The 15,849-nt window shown below is 42.5% G+C and overlaps 1 protein-coding gene across 6 annotated transcripts in view; it reads right to left on the minus strand.

The window, feature by feature from the left end:
• Positions 1–15,631, minus strand: part of Blm (BLM RecQ like helicase) — an 86,229-nt gene extending 70,598 nt beyond the window's left edge. Inside the window, exon 1 of one of the 6 annotated variants that reach the window (XM_039101057.2) lies at positions 15,477–15,631. Coding sequence is in view for 4 of the 6 variants with exons in the window: in XM_063262635.1 (XP_063118705.1) it covers positions 3,620–3,642 (23 nt within the window). In the remaining 2 variants the exon portion in view is untranslated. Of the gene's footprint in view, positions 1–3,619; positions 4,287–15,476 lie in introns of those variants that run through there. The other 5 variants (XM_063262635.1, XM_039101056.2, XM_006229458.5 and 2 more) reach the window with 5 other exon arrangements.
• Between the last annotated feature and the right edge of the window lie 218 nt (positions 15,632–15,849).

Here is a 15,849-nt window from a genome sequence, read left to right on the forward strand (position 1 = left end):
GTCATGAATGTTTTGTCTACATATAAGTTTGTATTCAGTTGCATGACTAGTGCCCACAGAGGGCAGAGAGGATGTTGGAGCTCCTGGAAATGGAGCTACAGATTGCTGTGAGCCACCATTTGAGCTTGAGCAGTGGGAATTTAAGCTAAGTTCTCTGTAAGAGCAGTCAGTGCTCTTAACCACTGAGCCATCTCTCAGCCCACTGTTTTGTTTTCTTTTTGAGACAGGATCTCACTATGTAGGTCAGGCTGGCTCGAAACTCCCAATTCTTCTGACTCTAGCTCCTGAGAGCAGGGATTATAGAAGTAACCATTACACTAAGCAACTTGAATTTTCTTGGTTCACGTGTTGTTACCAATACCTTTTTTAAAAAGATGTGATAAGCTCAAACCATTATTCTGTTTTATTTCAAATTATGTGTGTGTGTGTGTGTGTGTGTGTGTGTGTGTGTATCTGTCTGTCTGTCTGTCAGTCAGTCAATGCAAGATACCCATGGATGCCAGAGTCTTTGAATTACTCTGGAACTAGAGTTACAGGCAGTTGTGAACAACCCAACATGGGTGCTGAGAACAAAACTGATGTACTCTGTAAGAACATTGTATCCTCTCAACCCCTGAGCCACTTCTACAGAGTTAAATCTGCAGAGTTAACTCAGCAGTTACAAGCATTTGCTATTGCAGAGGACTAAGTTTGGGTTTCGACACCAATAAGCTAGTTCCTATCACTCTGAGTCCAGGGGATCCAACAGCTTCTTCTGGCTTCTACAGGCATCAGGAACACACATGGTGCACAGACATACATGCAGGCAAACTTTCACACATATAAAACTAAATAAACCTTAAAAAAAACAAAACCACCAAACCAGAAGTTATAGCGTAAATATAACTTTACACTAGCAGTAAATCTATTAAAAATAAAGGCAAAAATCAAGACTGTTCTCTCATTTCCATCCTCACACTGGCCACTCTTGTCATGGCAAAAGGAAATAACAGAAGAGATAAGATTAGCCTTGGAGACAACTTGATTATACACTAACACAATTCAAGAAAAACCAGTCATAACAACAGGTAATTAAAACTTCAGAAAAATAAAAGACAATATGAATTCTTAAAAGTCAAATGCATTATCATATAGCAGTAATAACTAACTAGAAAACAGTTTTAAAAAGACATTTAGTTGTACTAATAGTAAAGAGTATTAAACAACTAGCAATTAACCTAACAAAAGACATATATAAATGATAAGAAAATGACCAAATACTATTGGGAAAAATAAAGACTTAGGGAAACATTTCATGCTCCTAAAAGAAAGATCTAGAAATAAAGACAAGAGTTTTCCTTGTAAATTAGTACGAGTTAACAAAATTCTAATTAAAATACTATAAGAATATTTTACAAAACTTGACAAAAAAAAAAAAAAGAAGAAGAAGAAGCAGCAGCCAAGTCCTGCTTCCCAAGAATATACAGGAAAAGAAAAGTTGCCTGTTTTTGAAGGATTAAGTAAAGGCAACACTGAAACACAAACCCAAGCAACTCTCACTACCTACAGGATTAAAACCCTAGGGTGTGACTTCAAAAGCCTAACACCAAGGCACTGGGCAAGCACAAAGCCCAGTAGGGAAGAATGCAGCTTTTTTCTAGCCCAAGAACAACTTAAAAGACCAGGCATAGCAAAGGCCACACACATGCAAACAAGGCATGGGAAATAAGAACTAGTAAACAGAGACCGAGAGTAAACATTTCAGATCTGAGTATAAGACTACCAGACATCCTATTCTGTCAGAAATAAAAGGCATGTTTGGCAGTATCTGCAAGACACAAAAAAATGGAAACTGGACAATAAGCCAAGAGTAAGCAGCATGATGCATATCTATAATTCAGGAGGAGCCTGAAATTGGAAGGTTGAGAGTTCAAGTCCACCCTGGGTTATAGCAAAACCTTGTCTCAACAAATTAAAAAAGAAACTTGGTATCATCAATAAGGAGAACCTGTACTTGCTTTGACAACCAAAAATAATTAAAATCAAGGATACTAACCAGGTATTGTGGTACATGTCTATAATCCTAGTACTTCAAGTTCATGCAAATTCAAGGCCAGCCTCAGCTACAGAGTAAATACAAGCACACTCAGAGCTACATAGCAATATACACCCAATCAGACAGTCTAGGAGTTGGGAGAATGACAGGACTTAGGGTTAATGGCAAGGGGCCATTGGAGTTTCTTTGGGCTTATGAAAATGGGCTAATCTTGATTATGGTGATAAAGGCACGCTTCTGTGCATACTAAAAGCCAATGAGCTATACACGTTAAACTGATTTTATGTGAAATGTTATTTTAATAACAGATAATAAAATAAAGCTGTTATTGCTCCTGCTGGAGAGAGGTGGTTCACAACTTGAACCCCAGCACTTGGGAGGCAGAGGCAGGCTGAGCTCCAAGTTGGCTACACAGAGAAACCCTGCCTAAAAAACAAAACAAAGGGTGCCCCCAAACATGCACATGATTGTGATTGTGATTGTGTGTGTGTGTGTGTGTCTCAAAACCAATCTCTCACAGACATCAAGGGATAAACTATTTTGACATGCAAATTATTTGACATTTGGCCAATAGGATCAGTACTGCTTCGAGCTGTCTTTCTAAAGTTGTTTATTGCACAAAATTATACAAGACACAGGATTTACTATCACTATTGTTACAGAATGTTCTGTGGGGCAGGCAAGACAGGTCAACAGGTAAAAGCACTTGCTGATCCAGCCTGGTAACTGGAACTAAACCCCTGAAACCTAAGGCAGGAGGAAGCCAACTTCCAACAGGGGTTCTCTGACCTTCACACGTGCACCATGTACCAAAAATAAACAGATGCAATGTTTAGTGCTCAGAGAGTGGCATCATCTCTGTGCCATCAAATGCAGGAAGTTTTTAATTTTATAACACAAGCAATTATCCAATAATTAACACTACCTTTTGAATTCTCCTTCCTTTTAGATACCATCAACTACTGTTACAGTCTGACTTCTAGGTTCTTCATTAAGGAGAATCTTTGCAGCTGTTATTTTACTGAACATAACATCTTAAAGGTTCACTCAAGTAGCATAAGAAAGAATTCCTTTCTCTTTTAAAGCTGAGCAATGTTCTATAATATGTATATACTACATTTTGGTTATGTTTATCTCTTTTTTTTTTTTTTTTTGGAGCTGGGGACCGAACCCAGGGCCTTGCGCTTGCTAGGCAAGCGCTCTACCACTGAGTCAAATCCCCAACCCTTATGTTTATCTCTTGATGGGCATTTGGATTGCTTCCACTTTTTGGCTACTGTATTAGAATTCTCTAGAGGAACAGAATTTATAAAATGAATATATATATATGTATGTATTTATATATGGGGGTTTATGTAATAACATATATCTGTAACATATGTGCATATGCATTATATGTAATGCTTATACATTACATACATGTACACACATATATGCATACATTATATGTAATACTAATGTAATGATATATCTGTGTGTGTGTGTATGGGATGTATGTAATGGTCTGCATGTATATATAAAAGGGATTTATGCAATGGTTTACAGGCTGTGGTCCAGTCCAGCTAATCCAACAATGGCTCTTACCAACCAACGGGAGATCCAAACATCCAGTCGTTGTCCAGCCCACGAGGCTGTCTGTCTGGATGTCTTCAGTGCACACTGGACCCTGAAGAAGTAGTCTCTAATGCCAGTGAAGGGATGGACTTGCCAGCGAGACCAAGCAGGTAAAGAGCAAAAGCTTCCTTAGTCCATGTCCTTTACAGGCTGCTAGCAAACAGTTTGGTCCCAATTTAAATTGTATCTTCCCATCTCAAAATTCCAGATCAAAAGTGGATCTTCCTACTGCAAATGATCAAGAAAGAATGTTCTGGGTCGGGCATAGTGGCACACATCTCTAATCACACCACTCAGGAGGCAAAGGCTAGTAGATCTCTGAGTTTGAGGCCAGCCTGGTCTATAAAGCCAGTTAACACCGACTAGGTCAGAGCCCTTAGGATCTCGGGAAACACTGTTACAGACTTGCTCAGAGTGTACTTTACTAGTATCCAAGGCTCCCTCCAATCCAATGTAACTAACAAGTAAATTAACCATCACAGGGCTAAGGAGATGGCTCAGCTGTTAAGAGCACGTATTGCTCTACAGAGGACCTGACTTTGGTTCCTAGGACCCAAGTGGTGGGTCACAACCATTTATAACAGGAGTTCAAGGATTCTGATCCTCGTTAGGCACCAGGCACATGTACATGGTGCACATACATACATTCAGACACAGAAAATAAATACATTTAATAGGTTTTTAAAATAAATTAACTGTTACACTGGAAGTCTTGATTTCAACCATCTTGGATACATTCCAGAAATGGATTTATTGGAGCACATGGCAATTCTCTTTTTATCATTTGAGCAGCTATTATACTGTCACACTACTGTCCTCTGGAACGCTGTTTTCACTCTGCTACCAATAATTAACAAGGCTTCCAAATTTTCAGCATCCTTAGCAACACTTGCTGCTCTTTAGCTTTTCCTTCCTCCTTCCCCTCCTCCTCCTCCTCCCCCTTCCCTCCTGTAAAACGATAGCCACTCTGATGGATATGAGGTTATCTCACCTGGTTTTTATTTGCATTTCTCTAACAATTTACCAAAATGAGCACTCTCTTCATGTGTTTACTGACCATTGTGCATCCTCTCTGGAATTCTCTATTCAAATCCTTTGCCCGTGCTGTGCTTTGTTTTGATACTAGAAAGAAACCTGGGGCCTTTCAAAGAGTGTAACCGCTAAGTTAAATTCTCAACCCTCCCATGCCCTTTCAAACTGATCTAGTAGTTATTCATTTTTGGAACTTATACATTTGATTTACATTATCAAATGAGTAATTTTCTGTTGTGACAGAGTACCTGAAACTGGGAAACCTATAAAAGAAAGGTTGGTTTTAGCTTATAATCACGAGAAGCAGGAAGTCAAGAGAAGCAGGAAGTCAAAGTCCACCGCTCTAGTGTCTGCTGGCCCTCAGGATAGAAAGGGGCTCATGCAGAAAAGAGAAAATGCAGCAGACACATTCCCATGAGAAAGACCTTCATGAGTCATGAGGTCTCTCTTGTCATAATCCTGACACTCCCAGCTAGCTCCCACCTCTCAACTTCCTTTTTAAAGATTTTAAAAGTTTGTGTGCGAGGGTTGGGGATTTAGCTCAGTGGTAGAGCGCTTGCCTAGGAAGCGCAAGGCCCTGGGTTCGGTCCCCAGCTCCGGGGGGGGGGGGGGGAGGGGGGGAGTTTGTGTGCATATGAGTATTTTGTCTGCAAGAAAGTCTGCACCATGTTCATCCTTGGTGCCCCAAGAAAGCAGAAAAGGGCAACAGATTCTCTGGAACTGGAGTTACAGGTTGTTGTAAGCCACCATGTAGGTGCTGAGAACTGAATCCCAGTCCAAGGGGGAAGTCAGAGCTTTCAACCACTGAGCCATCTCTCCAGCCCCTATGTGAACTCTTAGGGGACACTCAAATCATATCATAGTTGTCAGCATATAATTGTTCATAGCGCCTTTATAAAACGCATTTTATTCCTTTGTCCCACCTAACCTTTTCACTTTTTATCTTGTGACAGGTGTTATTAAATTATTCAGGCTTATTTGAAACTTACTCTATAGCCCAGGTTTGCCTTGAACCTACAATTTTCCTATATCAACGTCCTGTGTGGCCTAAATTATAGGTCTGTACTATCAATAAAGAATAACTTCTATAATCAGTTATGATAGTCCCTTAGTTATCTGAATTTCCTTTCTTTCTGTGGGGTTTCAATGAGAATGGGCCCCATAGAATCATATACTTGCACTCTTGGCCCACAGTTGGTAGAACTGTTTGCGAAAAATTAGGAGGTATAACCTTGGAGAGATGTGGCCTTGTTGGAAATGTGTCACTGGTTTTGATATTTCAAAAGCCCATACCATTATCTTTCTCTCCCTCTCCCTCTCTTTCCCTCTGCTTCCAACTTGTAGATGAAAGCTCCCGCTACTGCTTCAGTCCACGCCTGTCTGCTTACCTGCTGCCATGCTTCCTGCCATGACGGTCCTGCTCTCTAGCACCCCTGGAACCATGAGCCCCCAAACTAAATGCTTCCTTTAACAAGCTGCCTTGGCTGTGGTGTTTTGTCATGGCAATAGAAACATAACTAAGACACTTTCCTAGTACCTCCAGTTAAAAGACTGTCAGCTTAAAAAAAAATATCTTTCCAGGAGCCCGTGGGGATAATTCAGTGGTTAAAGGTACTTGTCACAGAGTCTGATGACCTTAGATTCTTAGAACCAACACGGTAGAGGGAACTACTTCAAGTTGTTCTCTGACCTCCACATCTTTTCAAAGAAATGACTCTTGGTCTTGTCTATTTCTTAACTGCTTTTTTTCCTATATTTCATTAGTCTCTGATGTGATCTTGATTACCTCCTTCCTTCTGCCAGTTATAGATTAAGGTGCTGGGAGAACAGGTGGACGGCACCAGACCTGGTTTCATGGCTTTGTTTTTTGTTTGTTCTATGTGAACTTTAGAATCATTGTAGCACCAGAAAGAAAACCTTGCAGCTATTTTAAATGAGGCTACACTAAATGTGTGTGTTAAGTTATGTAAACTCCATGCTCTCTGGGTGTTAGGTTACTCTGTCCTGGGAAAGGTACCTTGCGACTTTTGTAACATTTAGCTGTTTTAAAGATGTCTTCATTTACATTTGAAATCCCTTTGTTTTCAGTATGAGACTATCCCCTTTCCTATACAGTCTTCTTTGTTAGACACCGGGTTTGTGTGTTGAATGCATACGGCTGTCTTACTAAACTCTGTCTTCTGCATTTGCTGCTGTGAAGACAGTCTCACACAGTCCAGATTGGCCTCAAACTCACCATGTAGCTGAGAATGACTGTAGCCCTGTGTTTGCTATTTTGTGGGTTCTTCTTTTTCCCACGCTTTCAACCCCCTAACACTAGATAAGAGAAAAAAGGATAGAGAACAAAGGAAAGAGACCCCTGAACAATGTCAGAGGTCAGAGAGGGGCGACATTATCATTAGACTACTTCCTGCTGATCAGGGGCAATGAGTTACTCAGGCAAGTTTGAGCTTCACTCTCTGTACAGCTACTTTCTTCTTTGACGACCACTACCTAATAAACTGCAACTATCCACCAACCACCAGCCCACCCACCTCTCAGTCCCTAACATTCACCCCCTCTTAAACGTCCCCAGAATTCCAGACATCGCACAACCAAAGAAACTATCTGCAGCTGGCAAAGCCACAGAGCACGAGGCAAAGCATGCTCAGCTGCTGTGGGCACTCTGAAGCAGCCCCACCTCCCCACATATGGAACTAAACAGAAAACATATTCTTATATTTCTGTGTTTTTGAAAGAAACCAAAACTCCAAAATTGTCACTACAGATGACTTGAATCCAATTCTCAGGCAGTCACCTCTGAGTGCGGGGTTATAGGCATATACTGCTGGGCTGGGCTAAATTATTTTTCATTTTGGTTAGATTGTTTTTATGTGTTCTAGATACCTCCATATCATCTGCAGGTTAAGGACACTAGTACTTTTTTTATTTTCCAAGCCTCGTGCCTTGAATAATTTCTCTTACCTGATTTCACTGTCTTAAGTCTTCAATACAATATTAAATAACTGGAGTTGGTGGGGAATTGAGGCAGGTAGAGCAGGAATTCAAGGCAAGCTTTAGCTATGTAAAGAATTCAAGGTCAACCTGGGGTGTGTGAGATCCTGTCTCAAAAACCTGAAAGTGCTGGGCATCGTGGCTAATGCCCTGGCAGCTGAATGAGGATGACTCCTGTCAGGTTAAGGTCTACTCTGGCTACACAGTGAGTTCCAGGCGGTCTGGATTATCACTTAAGACCCTGTCTGTTTAAAAAGAAAGAAAAAAAAGGGGGTGAGGAAAGAAGAGAGGGAAGGAGAAGAACAAAGAGTGTTCTGAGCATTTATAGCAGTAAAGCACTCCAGTTTCATACAGACAACCCCTAAGTACAGATCAACTTTTCTTGCCCTACATCTTTATCCTGACAGTGAGCACTTCAATCCAGTACAACAGAAAACACACAGGCTAATCCTCATTCATAGATGTAGGTGTGAAGGAAGTTTAGCTACTTATAAGACCAGATTCTGTTGTTTTAGGAATGCAAGGCTAGTTCACCATTAGAAAATCAACTAAGATAACTCACCACAATACTAGATTATAACAAAACAAAACAACAAACACTATGGCCACTTCCTCAAGATCCACAGAATAACATATGATAAAAATCCATTCACAAAGAATGGAAGGAAATCCCCATCCTGACAGAAGGGACGTACATTGGAACAAACTGGTATGTACATTGGAACAAACTGGTCTACAATACGCTAGGAAGGCTTATTCTCAGTGAGACAGTGCGAGCTCCACTAGAGCTACTTTCACAGGGCATGCATTACAACTCGAAGCCAAAGTGCGAAAGCAAATGAAAGGTACCTGGGGAGAGAGAAGAAAAGTCACCAACATTTGCAAATTGTATGGTTGTGTGTGCAGCACCAAAACCAATCTTCAAATTAAACCATGAAAATGCTAAAACAAGAATAAGGTCCCATACTCTGCTCACACACAGAGGTCTACACCTTAATCTTTTCAAGGTGTGACTGTCTGCTCATGTGGTATCCGGTCATGTGAGAACTACTGCTGCTGGTGGATTATCCTAAAACAGAATAACCACTGGCTGGTATCGACACGCCCCTTTAACCTCAGCGCTTGGGGAGTGGAGGCAGGTGAATCTCTGAGTTGAGACTAGCCTTCTCTACAGAGTGAGTTCTAGGACAGCCAGGGCTACCCAGTAAAACCCTCTCGGAAAAACAAAAACAGTACAGAAATAAAAACAAACAACAAAAAACCCAGAATGACTAAAACATTTATGTTAGTGACTTTTTATTCGATCTAATTTTGGTTAGTGGTTTTATAAACTCGTGAGTTTCTTTTTTAAAAATATTTGCTTGTTTTATGTGTATGAGTGATCTGCCCACAGGTACTTATGCGCACCACATGTATGCAGGGTGCCCATGGAGGTCAGAAGAGGACATCAGATCCCCTGGAATTGGAGTAACATGCTGGAAGCCGTGGGGTCTCACTACACAGCCCTGGCTGGCCTAGAACTCATCATGTCAACCAAGTTGGTGAGAAATTCACCGACACTTTCCTGCCCTGCTTCCCAAGTACTAGGTTTAAAGGTGTGCCTAACCACATCTGGCCCCAAAATAACTGAAGACTTAATTTTGAAATCTTATTTTAAGAAGTTTGCCAAACATATCTGAGGCATTAGGTCTTTAGGGTGAAAAATTAAGGTGAGAAGAAAAAACAGAAAAACCCCAAACTTTCCTGGGCTGTGCTAGCGGAGCCAATGTAACCCCAAGTGTACTTTTAAGTGAGAGAGAAAACTCTGGTGGCAGACCAGATAGCTGACGACTTGAGAAGGAGTCCACCCAAGACTGTTGGCTTTGATAATGAAAGAAATCTCAAGCTAGGGACATGGTCATCTGCAAGCAGCTGACAAGGGCAATAGCATATTTCCCTAGAGCCTGTAGGGACAAACGCAGCTCTGAAAACCCCTTAAACCCTCTTCCAGGTAAGTCCACCAGACTTCAGAAGACTGAGCTATTAGATAATGCTGTCACTTAAGCAACCAAGTTGTAGTGATTTGGTACAGCAGCTTTATGAAGGACTGCTAGAAAAGACATCAGTAGAAAACATCCTTTTTACATGTTACTGATGGACAACTAGAAAATAGAGAACAAAACACTTACTTACAGTGACATCAACATTTAAGTACCCTCCAAAAATATCTGTCAAACTATGGTCATATAAATTCAAGAAACGGTTAAGCTATTTTTTAAAAAATTAAAGAACAGCCAAGTGAGCCACATTAGTGACAGGAAAACAATATTCTCAAGATGCCAAGATCCCAAACTGATCTATGACAATAAAATTCCAATCAAATTCTCAGTTTTCTCTTTCTGGAGGAACTTAACAGTGGATCTGTATGAATACTGGGCTGTATCAATGTGGCATTGTGCGGAGGATAGAGGACAATCTTCAGTTTCTGGCACCTTGCCTTTCCACCTTACTTGGGACAGGTTTTCTCCACCACTGTGTAAGCTAGACTAGCTGGCTTACAAGCTTCTAGAGACCCTCCTCTTCCGCCTCCCACTTCCCAGGACTGCACTACTGGTTTCGTGGGTCTGGGAACCCAAACCCAGGCTGTCAGCCTTGTAGAATGACAAGCACTTGTATCAACCCCCTGGGTATAAAATTATAATAGATATAAAATGGCAAAAATAGCCAACGTGCTCTTGAAAAAAACAATACAAGGTGAGATTTGCTCTGCAGAATAGAGACATAAAAACTTTAGCCACACAATGAAACTGACTCAGAAAACAAGCATGAGCCCACACACGATCTACAATGGCAGTACGGTTAAGCACTCAGTGAGAACAGTCAGTTTGGTTACTGGTGCTGAGAACTGGGGTTCCTGAGGCAGAGGTATTTACATCTACACTCGGTGTAGCCCTGCTGGTAGACTGCTTGCCCAGCATGCACACAGCCCTGTGTTCAACCAGTGCACACCTGTAGCCTCAGGGCTTGAGAAATAGAGGCAGGAAGATAAAATGTTCAGTTATTCTTGACTGTCTGGCAAGTTTGAGGAAAGCCTAGGACATATAATACCCTGTTTGCAGTGCACGCGCACACACACATGTTAAAAATTTTTAATTTGTAAAACTCATCCAAATGAAAGAAAAAACCCAAAATGACCTAAGTATTAAAGACAAATAATAAAGTCTCTAGGATATAATTACAAAAATAACTTTAAAACCTGCAAGAGGGGCTGGAGAGATGGCTCAGTGGTTAAGAGCACTGACTGCTCTTCCAAAGGTCCTGAGTTCAAATCCCAGTAATCACATGGTGGCTCACAACCATCTGATATGAGATCAGATACCCTCTTCTGGTGTGTCTGAAGACAGCTACAGTGTACTTATAAAATAAATAAATAAATCTTTAAAAAAAACCTCCAAGAGACTTATTAAATGAAGTAACAACAGACCTCGAAAGCTAGACACAGGGGCACATTCCTGTAACCCAGCACTTGCGCAGGAAGAATGCTGGTGCATAACAAGTTACAAGCTAGCCTAGGCTATAGAGTTAAGACCTTGCATCAAAAAACAAAGAGATGAGGGTTGGGGATTTAGCTCAGTGGTAGAGCACCTGCCTAGCAAGCACAAGGCCCTGGGTTCAGTCCCCAGCTCCGAAAAAAAGAAAAAAGAGAAAAAAACAACAAAAAAACCCCAAAGAGATGGGTGGTACATATACACGACGGCATATTAGCCTTTAAAAAGAGCAATCCTACAGCAAGCAATACAGACGAACCTTGAACACATTCTGCTAAGCAAAATAGCCAGTTACTTAAGGACAAGTACCACGTAAGCCCAGTTACAGTGCGGTCAAGTTGCCGTATGTAGGGAAATGAGCAAATCCTATTTGATTAGCTTTATGAACGGAGGACGAGGGTGTCTGGAGATCTGCAGTGCAGTGCAGCACTCCCCCTATACTGTATTATTCATCAGAGAAATTGGAAAGAGCAAGCAGAGGTCAAGACCAGCCTGGGCTATGCAGTGAGACCGGCTCCAAACAACCAGTCCATTCAGACAGTAGGTGTCAGGTGTGCCTCTCACAATGAAATAAAAACTGCTACAATCAGATAGCGCGATATTTTAATTTATTAATAAAATGTATCTTAAGGTATGAAAATCAAGGCTAAACAGATGACACAGTGGCTAAGAGCTCTTTCTATTCTTCCAGAGGACACAGGTTTGATCCCCAGCACCGACGTTACAGCTCACTGCCATTTCTAACTCTAGTTCCAGGTAATTTGATGCCCTATTCTGACCCCTAAGGACACCACGCACACATGAGGTACACAGACATGCATGCTGGCAAAACACCCGCAAACGTAAACTACATTTTCTAGAAAATTGCACAAAAGGGGCTAGAGAGATGATCCAGAGGTAAAGAAAACATATTGCCCTTGTAGAGGACCCAGCCCCAACAAGAAGGTGGTTCACAGCCATCCAGAGCTCCAGTTCCAGGTGACCTCTGTGGGCACCAAGCGTGAATGGGGTACACACACACATACAGGTGAGACACTCGTGAAATACAATGATTAAATGTAATAAACTATGGCATACAGTTAAAATGTATCACTTATATAACTATTGTGAATAATGTAATTTTAAGGCATATCTCAAAGAGCAAGAGTACTTTCGAGTTCTTGTGGAGGCCAGAAGTCAACAGTAGGTGTCCTCTCACTGAACCTGGGAGATATATATATATATCCCCATTTTTCTTTTTTTTTTTTTTTCCGGAGCTGGGGACCGAACCCAGGTCCTTGCGCTTGCTAGGCAAGTGCTCTACCACTGAGCTAAATCCCCACCGCCCCCCATTTTTCAGTACTTGAGATTATACCAGAACCCAGTGCATGCCAGGCCCACACCCTACCACTGAGTTATATCCTGGTCCTAAAATATCTCTTCAGCTCAGGCTGGACCTAGCTACATGTATGCATGTTTACATGCTATGTGTGTGCAGTCACATAGTAAAGCCAATTTGGCTAGACTGGCTGACCAGCAAGCTCCTGGCTTGTGCCTGATAAGATTAGAGTTTTATGCCACTGAACTGGCTTTTCTTTGTGGGTTCCGAAACACTGGTCTTCCTGCTTGTGAGGTAAAGTACTTTACAACTGAGCCACCTCTTTAGCCCAGATGCATCTTAGAAACATTGTCAACTACCAGACTGTAATTCAGCTGTGGTAAAACACTTGCCTGCCATGCACCAGGCCGTGGGTTCCATTCCAAGCACCACACAAGCAAAAAAGACAAAAAGAAAATCAACAAAACACACAAAGAGCTGGTGTGGTGACATAAAACTACAACCCCCAGCACACAGGAGGCTGAAGCAAGAGAGCCAGGTCACGGTCAGCCTGAGCCACATAGTAAAGTCTCAAAAACCAGGAGCTGAGGGTACCGTTCAGTCAGAGTGCTTGTATGCTATGTAGAAAACTACACTAAAAACTCTCAGCCACTCAAGTATGGCATGTTGTAAACAATTACCTAAGAAAATCTATATAGCTTATGTTATAACTAAAATGTGGTAAAAAAAAAAAAAAAAAAAAAAAAAAACTTGTGGAAAAAAAAATAGGACCATTCGGTTGGCTTGGGCAGAAGGAGTGCCTGCCAAGCCTGATAACCTGAGTTGAATCCCTAGGCCCCATATGGTGGGAGGGAATTGCAAGTTGTTCTCTGACCCCAACAAGCTCATGCACAAATAAATACGGTTAAAATTTTGTAATGAGTCAGGCAGTAGTGGTGCACACCTTTAATCTCAGCACTCAGGAAGCTGAAACAGGCAGATCTCAAGTTCAAGGCCAGCCTGGTCCACAGAGTAAATTCCAGGATAGCCAGAGCTACACAGAGAAATCTTGACCAGAAACCATCCCCTAATCGTCATCATCATCACCACCACCATCATCATCACCATTGTCATCATCAGTGACAGAAAGACAATATTATAAATGTGATGAGCATTTAAATGCTTGTTTTGGGTGTTGGAGACCAGGTCTCATACAGTCTAGACTGGTCTCAAATTCACTTTCAAGCCCTGATCCTTCCGTCCCCACCCTCCATGTGTGTGGATGGTAGGCTTGTACTGGCAGGTAGCTAGTTTCTGTTTCTGAGCCAGCCTTTCTAAGGCTGCTCTTAACTTTCTATTCTCCTGTCTTACTCAAAGTGCTGGGGCTATAGGTACAACCCACCATTCCTGGTGGCAGCTGATCTTGTTCTACAGGTAGGCAAGATACTCAGAGGCTTTTAGGCGCTAGACTGTACAGGTAATTTCTCAATTACTTTGGGCCTGGTAAGACAAAAAAGGCCTGGGAATATGGTTCTTGTCAGTAAAGTGCCTATACTACGAACATGAGGACCTGATTTCAGATCTCCAGAACCCACTTAGAAAGTCAGGTGTGGTGATGTGCATCTATATGCCAGCCCTGGGAGGCTGGCTAGTTTAGTCAGTAAGTGAGACTGCCCCAAACACTAAGATAGGAGACAATTGCAGAAGGTACCTCTGGTCTTCTTACACACACACACTTGCACAGACATGAACAAGGACACACTCATATCTCCATTCCCCACAAAAGACAAAAGGTAAAAATATAGAAAATAGAGCATGCCTCTCAATCAAGTTTAAGATGTTACATTCTGTCTGACAGTGGCAGCCTATGCCTTTAATCCCAGCACTCAGGAGGCAGAGGCAGTCGAACCTGAGTTTGAGATCAACCTGGTCTACAGTCCAAGTTCCCCGGCAGCCAGGGATACACAGAAAATTCCGTGCTATTCTCTTTTAAAGGTACACGTTTCAGAATATATACATTTTAAATAAAAGGGTTGGTGACATGGGTCTGTAACTCTTAACACTTGAGAGGCTGAGGCTGAAAAGATAAGAGTACAAAATCACCCTCAGCTCCACAAGTTTGAGCCCAGCCTGGACTACAAGAGACAAAACAAACAAACTGGCACTAATTCCCTATCTTGGGAACCTAAAAATCCCATTTTATCCAAAGAAAATTTAAAATGACTTTCAAACAGAAGAGTAGTCAGGCTAATAAAATGTTGATTCGACCTGGTGTGTCAACTCAGCACTGGATGATGGCTGAGGCAAGAAGATCCTTTCAAAGTCCACTACAGATTCAATTAAATGCATTACTCCCCGGGCGTCTGCCTCTCCCCTGCTCCACCTTGTCATCTCTCAGTCTTTCCCACCCCTGCCCCTTTCTGGGCAGATGGCAGGTGGAAGGCCGGTTCATCTCAATCACACAGTGACCTATGACAGTTAGAGGGACTGGGAGAGCCTGGGGCAGGGAGATATGCTTCGGAGCTGGGTAGGTCTTCTTCAGATCTTATCTGGCATCCAAGCTCACATGCCCTTTCGGCAAACGAGGTCTGAGCTACGGCCTCTCCCGGCTAAAAACGGGGCACTTTCACCTCTTCTAGAGTCTCGAAAGCAGGTATTGCTTTTAGGAGTCGTTGCAGCATTACACAAACTACGAGACGCAGATGAGATTAATCCTCGCGTGTGACAGACAGTAAGCAAGGTCCTAGACCTTAAGGAATATGTGGACAGTGAGACTCAAGCCTCGGCCGCCTAACGTGGTCTTTTCTGGGGCTCCGGGTCTCTACTTCTGTCTGGGCTTCTCTCCACAAGCAAGGATTGGAGGAACTGAGGCAGATGACTGGGGAAATGGCCGAGGTCTCGGGGTCTGGGCCTGGCCGGGCCGGGTGTAGCCGGTTACTCAGGGGAGCTACTACAGCCCTGCGTGCGCGAAACTCACCTCACCCAGGATCACGCCGCGCCGGGGTAAACCACAATCCAAATTCCGCGCGGGGACTCGGCCCTCCTGCGCCCCGCGCCGTACGCTTCGCGCCGCAAGAAGGATTATTCTGATTGGATGAGCCCTGAAGGATCCAACCAACACGGGGGCCTCTGGCTCCTGGCCCCGCCCTCTAGAGTAGCTGGGGCCGTATCAACCGAGCACGTAATGCCAAAGTCCAATCAGAATGCAACTAACGGGTCAGGTGACTATGGCAAACTACTTGGCTTCCGGCGTAGTAAGATTTTGTTTTGCTTTTTTTTTTCTAGTGTAGGGAAAGGCACCTGAAGCCCATGGCATGATAGAAATTTTTTAGTGTTTGAAGACAGCTGAG

Source organism: Rattus norvegicus, chromosome 1, assembly GCF_036323735.1.
Source record: "Rattus norvegicus strain BN/NHsdMcwi chromosome 1, GRCr8, whole genome shotgun sequence".
NCBI lineage: Eukaryota > Metazoa > Chordata > Mammalia > Rodentia > Muridae > Rattus > Rattus norvegicus.